The following is a 12,328-nucleotide window of genomic DNA, read 5'->3' as shown; positions in this document are numbered from 1 at the left end:
AATATCCACTGCAATAGCTAAAACAACATTTCCCATGAATTACTTTGTTGACTTTGAATTACTTCGAAAGTAATATTGAGATTTATTTTACATTAATAAAATAAAATTATAAAATATCTACGTGCATGACGCTTTTATTCTTTATGAACAACAAAAAAAAGTAAAGAATATGCATTGACAGGTTTTGACTTGTAAATATTATGATAATATGATCCCAATCTGAAAGTTTCTTCTTTTGTTTAGTTTTAATGATAACATATTCTATATTATACTTTCTAGAAAGTTGCTAAAACATAAATATTTATATTACCGTTATTAATAGTATGACATTTTCGTTAATTCGATTTACTACAAATCATTGTTATTATTTAAATAAAATATCATCTACCTATATGCATTAGGAACTAATAAAATATTGTCATATATATATATATTATATAATACTTTTATAGACTTAATAATTATATAATATATGATATATTTCTGTGAAATTGAAAATGGAATAAATATTTAACTTATATTCTAAGAAAAACTAATAATATACAATATTATGTCTTAAACTCCTAAGTCCAGTAATTCAACAAAAGTTATTAAGATATTTTCATTATATTTAATGTACTATATTAAAAGATTATAATTATGTTTAATTTTGTATTCAAATGTCGGGTTTTAGAAAATATAATTGGAAAAAATAATTAATCTACAAAAATCAGTACTAAAATTGTTAAAAAATTATAAATGTTCACGTTATACTTGAATAAATGATTAATAATCGTTGATAATTGTTTCTAGTTTTAGTGGGTTAAAAAAAAATAAATAAACATAATATATTCATCATTTTAGTTATATTTTTATATCATTATATCATTTTTCGATACTTTTTACCTATCGTTTTACTTATTATATTTAAGAAAACTACTTTGAAAATCGAAAAACGTTCAAAACACTAGCAATAAATGCAATTTTCAATTTAAAAAGTCGTTACCTACATGAAACTTTCAGAGCACTCAGTCCAAAAAAATTGTTCACATACATAACTTACTAAAAAAAATCCATATCTTTGTAAACCCAATATAATATCTAAAAATATTAAGCGAATAATATCCTTCATAAGCATAATAATTTTTCAACTAAAAGGCAATTTTAAAATACTTGATATTTTTTTTTATTATCATTAAAGTTCACTATTGACTAAATAAAAAAGAAATATAATACATAAAATATAATGTTTACATAAACCAGCATCACGTTCGTAGAAACGATGTATAATTTATATGCTAAAACATTAAATTGTTTTGTTATAAATCGCATTACTATATTGAGACAGTGCAGCCTGGCTGCTGCATACCTACTGTTGTAAGCAAAAGCATCTAATCGAATATTCATTTTTATTTGGTTTATTTGAATAGACAACATAAAACAGAAAACAATACACGTAAGTCCGTGTAAAATACAAACGAACGTTTTCATCTGAGGCGTATAAGATGAAAAAAGAAAATAAAATATTTTAAGTTTGCGATAAAATAACATAAATATTCACAATAATTATCGATTTTTATTATTAAAAAATTATCACGATAAATCTTAAAAGTTGCTAATTAATAAAAATGTGTATGATTTGTTCTATAACGATGCTATCGATGTTCATCAACTTCTAAAGTTATAATACACGTGTAACTATTGACATGGCCTTGACGACTTGCAATACTAAAAAATTAAAAATACGTAATCTGCGACAAAGACAAGCCCTAACATATTTAGTTTACGTGACCGATAGGAATTATTTTTTTTATGTTAAATATTGGTTATTTGGTATTTTTATAGATTACATTTTGGTAAAAAAAACACGTCTATACAGACTTGTCATTTCTCCTTCTTATGTAATATTTCTAATATTCATATCTAAATGAGCGATCTTCGGTGAAAATAATTGCACACAGATAGGTTACCCACACGCCCGACGTAACTGCGATATGACAATGCGTTATATCTGTCTGTCTACCGTTTCATGCAGTACGTACGACTGGACGTTCTGTTGTCAATATATTTTATCCGCCAACTCGTCAATTTTTATTTTTATTTAATACTTTTAGTTTTTAGTTTTTAATCATTTTTGATGATCATAGTGACAATGTCGACAAATGTACATTTCAAATTGGTATCTGTATTAAGTATTTTCATTTTAAGCGAGTTGAATTTAACTTTTGCGAAACCGGTTGATCGTAAGTAGCCTATACATGATTTAATATGATATAACAGGATCTTGTTGAAAATGCTTCAACTGTCAATTTAAACATACTAAAAAGTCACGTAGATTTAGCCAAATTCAAGATTATTTCACAAACTATGCTATTTTCTCGTTTGGGGCGTAGCAAACCTATCTTATTTACATGCACAACAAATATTTAAACATACCCACCTCCTATTTAAAAATTTAAAATACGGTTTTTAATAGAAGGAACATGATAAATATCATTTGACAAATTTATAATTCAAAAAACAAAAACAATTAATTATTAAATTGAATATTTTCTCATATTGATATACTGCATTCATAAATATTATTTTTATATAATTGCCTATTGTATATAATTGTCAAGACTTAATTGAAAATCAATCCTACTCATTTATGTAGGTATATGATTTTAAAATGAATTTTAAAAAGTTATAACATTTATATTTATACAAATGACAAGAATATGCAGTCGAATAATAACAATTTTTTTTTTTTTTTATTAATTAGCATGTATTAGTATTTTTTTGACATTAATATTATGTCACATATAATTTAAAAATATATTAAACATAATATTCGAATATTTTAATTATATTAAAAAAAAAAAAAATGTAATAACCAAGGGTTCTTTTCAATATATACATTATACGTAATTTATATGTTGTTTGTAAAATTAATTATAGGTATTCCTATTTTATCACTATAAGATTGTTTATATTTGTTTACTTTTGTCAAAGGGCTAAGCCCGTATAATAAAATAAAATAAATAAATAAACAATGTCAAAAACTGGTTTTTTTATGATAACGTTTTACTAATGATTACATTAAAAGAGTGAATTTCAAAATTCAACATTTTTTAAATTTAGTTTTGATGAAAGTTAACTGTAAAATAATAAAAATGAATCTTTTTTTTTTTTAAGCATTTTAAGTATAATGTTTTAGTAATAGTTTGGAAATTTAAATATAATTTTGATATTAGTATTATTTGGAAACTATAAATATGAATCTATGTTGCTAAAAGCTTTATATTTAATATCAAAAGAGTATCAATTATAGATGGCCACAATTTATGATAAAGTGACTTTAGAAAAGTAATGCCATGAAACTGTCTATGTACATGACTGATTACATACTCTTATTTTATGTCCAGAATATACAGTAACGTTGTTTTTGAAGATTAAACGCTCAAAAATAAAGCTATTAATCATAAAAAATAAAAAGTTTCTTAACACAATTATATATAAACATAGATGACAAAAGTTCAATTATATATTGAATTAAATAAAAAAATAAATAAAATAAGATAAGATTAAAATTTTCTTAAAAAATATCCACTAACTTCAATCAATAAATTAAATAAATATTATTATTAAAAAAAAAAAATGTTCATTTTGTATTAAAATAACTAATCAGTAATATCAACCACTTGAATAGTAATTTAAATTAATAAGTATTGATAGCATGATGTAAGATAGTATTTATATAATGTTACTCTTTTATGGATAATTGATTATAGTAAACACTAGTTTTAAATAGAGATAGTATTAGAATACTATACTCCAGTAGTCACCGAAGAATGAAAAAAAATTATAATTTCTAGTTACCTTAATGATAAATATAAATTGAAAAACAAATACAAATCGAAAATGTGCCCGATAATTGTTTCACTAAATAATAGTATTTATTATGAATACATTAATTCACAAGTGCTGTTGGCTATTAATAGTCTTTAGACGTGAGACTTTTGTTTAACTTGAATTATTATTTTTTACTTTATGATAACAGAAAGAATTGTTTTTAATCATAAACACAATCTTTTATTTTCTTATAAGTCTAGTATAGATCAATAAAAATAAATCTTAGCAATTTCTGAGTAAGCCAAATCAATTCAAAGTAAGTTTGAAGTTTTTAAATATTTATAATAAAATGTATACATATATGTAACTAACACAAATTCATTATTTGTATTTGATTTTTGGTATATAACTATAATTCCTTTACATAAATCCTTTTAGTCAAAATTATGTACAATTTATAAATGGGTTTTACCGATATTCAATTAAATATTATGAAATGTATAAATTAATCAACAAAATGTTGTGTGCCATTTTAACTTTTATATATATATATAAAATATTAATATCATTTTAATATTTTAAAATTATGTTTAAAAATGTAGAAGACGATAACAATGATTCATCGACTTCACCATTTTCACAAACAACTAAGGAAGCCACCAGCATATCCACAGAATATACAGAAACTCCATATTTTTCACCAGGCACAGTATTAAATCCAAGCACGCCACAGATCAATTTAGAAGATATTTTATCATTACCAGTAACTGCAATACCTTCAAACACATCTCCAAGCACTGTTGAAGTTCCGTCTTCGTCATCTGCACCTACGGAATATCCAAGCACTGTTCAAGTCCCATCTTCGTCATCCGCGTCTACCGAAAGTCCAAACACTGTTGAAATTCCGTCTTCGTCGTCTGCTTCTACGGAAAGTTCAAGCACTGTTGAAGTTCCGTCTTCGTCATCCGCATCTACCGAAAGTTCAAGCACTGTTGAAGTTCCGTCATCATCTGCGTCTACAGAAAGTTCAAGCACATCTCCAAGTAATGTTGAAGTTCCGTCTTCGTCGACTGCGTCTACGGAAAGTTCAAGCACTGTTCAAGTTCCGTCTTCGTCATCTGCGCCTACGGAATATCCAAGCACTGTTCAAGTCCCATCTTCGTCATCCGCGTCTACCGAAAGTCCAAGCACTGTTGAAGTTCCGACTTCGTCGTCCGCATCTACCGAAAGTTCAAGCACTGTTGAAGTTCCGTCTTCGTCATCCGCATCTACCGAAAGTCCAAGCACTGTTGAAGTTCCGTCTTCGTCATCCACATCTACCGAAAGTCCAAGCACTGTTGAAGTTCCGTCTTCGTCATCTGCGCCTACGGAATATCCAAGCACTGTTCAAGTCCCATCTTCGTCATCCGCGTCTACCGAAAGTCCAAGCACTGATCAAGTTCTGACCTCGTCATCTGTGTATACGGAAAATCCAAGTACATCTCCAAGCACTGTTCAAGTTCCGTCTTCGTCATCTGCGTCGACAGAAAATCTAAGCACATCCTCAAGCTCTGTTCAAGTTCCGACTTCCTCGTCTGTGCCTACGGAAAATCCAAGTACTTCTTCAAGCGTTAGAGTATACTCGTCTTCGCTGTCTACTATTACACCAAGTGAATCACCTAATCGTATAAGATTTATTTCAGTACCGTCAACAACTACAGAAGTACCAAAAATTCCATCTGAAGTATCTATGTGTCTTCAGATAGCACCCTTTTTATATCGCTGTGAAACTGCAAATGCAATATATGTAATAAAGTTAATACACAATATGTTTCATAAAATATTCTAAAATGCTACTAAATGCTATAGTCTTATAAAATAGTATTGTTATCCTCGAATACTTTAAATTAATTTTAATGACTTTCATAAATATATGCTTCATAGTACTATTAGAATTCTGTTTTAATAGATTTTTTATTTCATACGTATATAAAATTTAGATTCTAAACCCTTAATTTACTAGTACATGTAGATTTTATAATACTAATATATTATGAATCGTAAATTATTCTAAATATTATTGTAAAATATGTCATTGCTATTAGTTCTGGAGGCTAGTTGATTTATAAACACATTCCGCTCTTAAACATCTAGACGGTTTAATGGCGATAAACAATATAATAAAAATGTCTTCTTCGAACTTTTTGTCATGTATAATAATGCGAAATACACATAATGAATGGGTCATATTTCCTGTCTAGAGGAGTTGAGTGGCTGTGTGTAAGCGTAAATATAAACTATCTAGCAGTTTTTGGCATACTTCTCTAAATGAATAAGCAAAAGCTTAATTTTAAATAATATTATTCATTTATAGAATTAATATAAGTAATAAAATGTCAATAAATTCATTTGAAAAATATAAAACATAATGTACATCTAATCTTAAATGTCGCCTTAATAACCGTTAGAAATTTAAAATTGTGTTTATTTAGTGTTTTTTAAAATTATGTTACACATTAATATAAATTAAAACTAAAAATATGATTAGTAATGACTAATGAGTAGGTTTACCTATTAATAATTAATAAACAAGTATTAATTATAATTAAATATTTATTATTCATCTAATAATACTAGGTACTTTAAACAGTACCTACAATTATTATAATTTAACTAATATACCGTCACACTGATATTATTTAATTACTACAGATCACAACAAAAATAAATTAATATTAATAAATAGTATATCAATACATATTTTATGAAGTTGAAGATTATAAAAATAAGGATGTACAATGTACATGTAAAATATTGTCTAGTTAGTACAAAATTATAATATTTCTTCAGGAAAATTAAAATTAACAAATTTTTATTATTTAATTTAATTATATATTTATCTTATAGTGATTTCTGTTAATTTTTTTGTATAGAGACACTTTTTCTAGTAGTAGGTAATAATGATATTCTGATTATCAACTTTGAGGTAGATTTCAGGTAGAAAATTGGATTTAGTTTATACTAAAGTAGGATATATATAAATATACCATTAAAGTGTTCAAAAACATTTATTCATAAAATATTTATTATATTTCTTGTACAACTGAGTTATGAAAAATTGAATAAGCCTTAACCAACATTTTATTTAAATTTCAATAATTAAACTTATTATTAGTTTTTATTTATCAAAATAAATATAAATAGATACCAACTTAAAAAACATAATATTTATTGTTAATTTTTCATAATTTTTTTTGTAAATTTAAACATATGGGCGTGATAATTAACCAAATTGTATTATAAACGTTCATGTTTTTGTTATATAAAATTGTAGTAACATTTTATGATTACATTACATTTATCATTATTATTATTATAATTAAATATTAATAATTAAAGAAATTCGATGTTTTTGAAAAAATTTTAATCAATCTATTATAATACAACTGTAAAAAAAACTACTTTAATAACAATATCAAGAAATGTACTTAGTGATGAAGGCTAATTGACAGTCTCAGCTTAGAATTTTTTTTCGAATACCATATTGATAAATTGATAAACTATCATTGAATTCAAATATAACACATCCGTTATAGTAATCCAGTTGACACCTATTATACAGCTGAGTGGCACACACTTTCCCACATTTCTAATTACGAATTTATATATAATAGCCATAGTATATAGAATAAATATTTTACATTTTTGTATTCTATTTTATAAAAATTAACATAATATTTAAGGCATTAATTGTATTAAAAAAAAAAAATGATCAATACTGATTTAATGATATAGTAAACCCGCCTCTAACGGACACTTGCCAACAACGGACGTTTTTTGGAGAACAGGGACATTTTCACTACTTTTCAATTTGAAAACCTCCAAATAGCGGACATTATTTTAATCTTTGAAAATAATGAAAAAATGACTATACCAAAACGTATTTACATTTGTATGTATTCTCGTAACAATATAATTATAGTATTATACTATAACAAACTCGTTATGGGATGATAAGATTACGACAAATTCGGTTATCGGTAAAACAGTTATGAGTGTTATGACAAACATATATCAGTAATAGTTTTAGACGTTTCTTAAACTTTTTCTGGTGTAATGTTAAGAACATAAGTCATTTTATTTTATCCATAGAGGTAAAGAACAGTACTATTTTCACTTCTACTATAACATTGGTGAATGATATTACTAATGAGATTGCACAGAAACGGTGCAATTATAAACAGACAACACTCACCGATTTTTTCTCGAAAAGAATTTGTAAAAATATAATAATTTTCAATAAATATTATTATTATACATACATAATATATTATTTAATTGAACCTAAAAATGTGTTTTTCTTTTACAAATTTATGCTTTATGAATTTAAAAAATGTACTCCCTCTGAATAACGGATAAAATTTTGGTGACCAAGAGTGTCTGCTATTAAGAGGTTTACCTGTATCAAATAATTCTGAAACTAGCCAATAAAGATTTATTCATCCGCAAATAACACTCTTGGTCATTGTTTATTTCCGGTCGGAAATATAAACCAATAGTTTAGTTCATAAATCATTTTCCAACTGGCAAAACTTTTATGTGGTAATTGGTTTCTCCAATATACTCGCATTTATTAGTTATTACTTAATATGCTATGTGTTAAAGAAAAACTTAAATCATGATTTCATAATCATTTATATGTGTAAAATCTGTATTGGATTTTTTTCATCAATAAACTAATTCAATTTACGTATTTCATACATTTTAACTTTATTCAAAGCACGAAATCATTGCTTAATAGGTAAGTATATTTAGTAATAACTTCTTCATGTATTAAAATATATAATTTTTCCTATTTTTTTGCCCATTATGGATACACTGAATATTTAAAAAACACATTTTTTATTCTGATAAGTGTGAAACAAGACAAGAGTTTAATAACTAAGTCAAATTATATCGGTATCTTGTTGCACGACAGTTGTCTAACTCCAAGCCTGTATTAAACATATATTGGGCCTTGAAACACTTGTATATATTTTAATAATTACATGGTAATTCCGTGAAAAACATATCTATATTTAATTACATATTTCACAACTTCTATTTTTCATTGATTTACAAGCTGTAATAAATTGTTATCGAATGTAAATTTATTAGGAATTTATCATATTTAGTAATTTTATAAACTAACATTTATTTTTTATTTTTTTAAATATTTGTATTTATATATATTGTTGGAAATCCGGTCCCTTGCTCCCCCAGATTCGGGATTACATAAATCATCATCACTTCGTTTTTTAAACCGCCTGCAGTTATATAGCCATGAATTATCCTCAGGTCACGGCAACACGACAATAACTGTGTAGGTAATCATCTCTAATCATAGATGAAAGATTACTGAAATTCGCAACTAGTTCCATCATAAATTAATCCACCTTAACCTTTTTTAACATACAGTACTGATGCTTTTTCTGAAAATAGAACTGTTGCAGCCTTTCTTCATTTACATTACTGCTGTGTTGCAGATTATCATCGCAGTCGATGGTCCCGAATCATCCATCCGTTGTTATTTTTTTTAACAAGACATCACTCTGCATCTATATCAAATGATTTTCTACAAACGAGACTAGTGGCAAAAGTTTTCATTGCGGGTGCAATAATTTGTATTCTACACAGTTATCCGACTAGCAAATGATAATAATCCCAACGTATTCCGCAGACATAGGCCGACGAACGAAATGATTATCCGGGAGTTTCTCAGAAAATGATTTCGCTGGGATATTCGCTATGATGAAATCATATTTCGTCTATCTATTACTTAATAAATACAAATGGATGCTCTCGAGTGTTTTTTATACCCCGCATACTGAATATTTCTTAAAAGAACACAGTAAATGATATTTAAAGGCTCAAATCATACTTCCGTTGTGTTTTATTCACATTTTAGACGATTTTCGTGTATTTGAAATAACTTACATTCGTTTTAAATAATTTAAGTAAGTATATAAATTAAAAAAAAAAAAACATAACTTTTTTAGTTATTTAATAGTTCATAATGTAATCATAAAAAGGTATTTCTAAAAAACCTATATTAATGTCCTAATTTAACTAATAAGATATCCAACTCTCTGGGTAAAATCATTAAAATTAAAAAATGAAGCCACGGGCAATTAAAGTTTTCATAAATCTCTATACAACGATGTTGAATCGCACATTAAAATATTTAAACTATAATAAGAATAAATATTCATGAAGCTAGTGTGGTTGGATTAAAAATAAAAGTACATAAAGAAAAAAAAATTGTGACAAAAAATACTTCGTAATGATGACAATAACTAAATTAAAATGTTCCACCATCTGTATAACTGAAGTAGTATAGTTTATAAAAATTTATTTAATTATCTATTTATTAATATTTACCATAGCCTCAAAGAAGTCGAAAATACAACGCGAAATATTTCCAACCACATAAAATTAGGTGTTACCATCTATGCTGAGTACACGTGGGCTCCCGCTTCGATTATAATCGCGTTAATAAGTTATAACAATATACTAGTAATAATTATTAGACGCTAACGTGTTTTATTTAAAGCACCGTAAATATATAACTGTACCATGTACATAATATTACAAATAACTAAATATTACAATTTTGTTCGACTCGTGTTTATTTTATTTTATTTATTTGTACATTTTTATAATAATATAATATTGTCATATTAAATGAAAACACAACAAATAATAATACAATAAATGAGTAGTTTGTAAAAAAAATATTTTATTAAAGAACGTGACTTTGTCGTCTTTCATAAAGTCTATAGTTTTATGAATGTATTATGTAGAAAAACTCGAGTATCACTTAAAATAATTCACTTTGTTATTGTAGATATTGAGAAATTTCAAATAAATTCAAAAACTTTTTAAAAGAATAAAAATTTTCATCGTTATAATATTTGTAAAAATGTTTACTTAACGTACAGTGAAAATAAAAAAGAACTACACATAAAATAATAATATAATAATGATAAAAATAAATAAATAAATTATAACAACTATTATTATATATTATTTTTGATTATGCAATATACATTTTTAATTAACAAAATAAAAATAATCATATTTTGTTTATTGTTATAAACAGATTTCGCTGTATCAATATTTTAATTAAAAATCGTACATCTAAAAATCACGGTTCATTTTTTTAAGGCCTAGTTGAAAAAATAAAAATGTTTAGATATCATTTTTTTTTTTTAATATTTAAATACATTAATGTCTAAATATTTATAATTGATACCACTGTAATTTAAAATCTTTATTGTGATTTCGGATTAAAATGTACATGCATATTTTACCAGTGCAGTTATTATATTTTTTTTTATTAAAAACTGTAGGTTCATTTAAGTTCAACTATTTTATTACTCGTGTAATACAATTCTACAAAAAACAACAACAAAAGTATTTTTTAGGAACTATAGACAAACTGGAAAACATTCTTCAGGTCGAAAGAGAAAAAAAGTTTTTTAGATAAAAAAAATATATTAGTGTTTTAGAATAGAAAAACCATCAATCGAAACAGGAAAAAAATTTATGGACTAACTTGAATCGTCTTAAACAACAAATACGATTTAAATGAATTTGATATTTATCGGTTTTGTTTATGTCAGTGTGTATAAAATGTATACATATAGAACTCCGTTACGTCGTTGTCCGGAAAAAAGTCAACAAATAATCGCGGTCGCGTAGGTAACTTTTGATTATAGGTAATAGGGTCGGAACGACTGGGATGGCAATGTTCCTCGATAATAGGCTATCTGCACGGAAACAATACAAACCAAAAAGTACGCGTTTTGTAGATGTTAATATAACAACGATATATTTTACTCGTATGCACGAGCCCCGTGTAAAGGAGTTGGGAGTCGTGAATCAAGTCCGTGAACAATTGTTACGACAACACATCGTGTGCTGTTAGTTGTACTAGACATATTCATAAAAAATCACGCTGAACACTCGAAATTTTCTTACATAATGGTACTTACATATCACGAAGCAAACTTAGACGTGACGATGATTTGGCGGGCGCTTCGCGGCGTCCACGTGGTGGGCACGTTAACTTCTCCCGGTGACGGTCGGCCGCAGGAGCGGGACGCACACACGAATAAAATTACGAAAAAGCGTAAAAACGAAGAAACCGCGTCACGAGCGGTGTTTTATCGTCGCCGGCCGCGGTATCCTCGTATATGCCGTAATGTTATTATCGTATTATTATAAATATATAATATCGTTATCGCCGTACGTGCTCGTCGGGAAAACGCGCGGTACTGCGTGCGGTGTGCGTCGTCGGTGGCGCCGGTGTCGGATATGTGTGTCGCTCTGCCGGCCGGCCGGTCGGTCGTGTCCGCTCTCCGTCGCGGGGGGCGCAGTGTGTCGTGGTAGTTTAACGGGAAAGACGGCGGTGGAGGTGCGCGCGCGCCCGCGCGAAGGGGAAACTCGCACGCGCTCGGAGCCAACGCGGGTGCACACCCCGGTCCGCGATGGT

At 27.2% G+C, this 12,328-nt stretch overlaps 2 protein-coding genes across 8 annotated transcripts in view; one reads left to right on the top strand and one right to left on the bottom strand.

The window, feature by feature from the left end:
* Positions 1-12,056, bottom strand: part of LOC113550543 (ADAMTS-like protein 1) — a 171,592-nt gene extending 159,536 nt beyond the window's left edge. For 5 of the 6 annotated variants that reach the window (XM_026952452.1, XM_026952451.1, XM_026952453.1 and 2 more), the window contains exon 1: positions 11,829-12,055. The gene's annotated coding sequence lies outside the window, so the exon portion shown is untranslated. Of the gene's footprint in view, positions 1-11,828 lie in introns of all 6 variants that reach the window. The other variant, XM_026952454.1, reaches the window with a different exon arrangement.
* LOC113550544 (flocculation protein FLO11-like) lies at positions 1,971-6,238 on the top strand. 2 transcript variants are annotated; one of them, XM_026952458.2, is made up of 3 exons: positions 1,971-2,222; positions 4,416-4,612; positions 4,862-6,238. In XM_026952458.2, the coding sequence occupies exons 1-3, from the start codon at positions 2,117-2,119 to the stop codon at positions 5,639-5,641; spliced, it is 1,083 nt and encodes a 360-aa protein (XP_026808259.1). In that variant the 5' UTR covers positions 1,971-2,116; the 3' UTR covers positions 5,642-6,238. The 2 variants fall into 2 exon arrangements, with proteins under 2 accessions (XP_026808259.1, XP_026808258.1); XM_026952457.2 differs by having other exon boundaries at positions 4,416-6,237.
* Positions 12,057-12,328: the final 272 nt, after the last annotated feature.

The sequence above is a fragment of the Rhopalosiphum maidis genome, chromosome 1 (genome assembly GCF_003676215.2).
Source record: "Rhopalosiphum maidis isolate BTI-1 chromosome 1, ASM367621v3, whole genome shotgun sequence".
In the NCBI taxonomy this organism is placed as follows: Eukaryota; Metazoa; Arthropoda; class Insecta; order Hemiptera; family Aphididae; genus Rhopalosiphum; species Rhopalosiphum maidis.
Note: the sequence above shows the minus strand (reverse complement) of the source record. Positions and strands in the feature narration are given on the sequence as shown.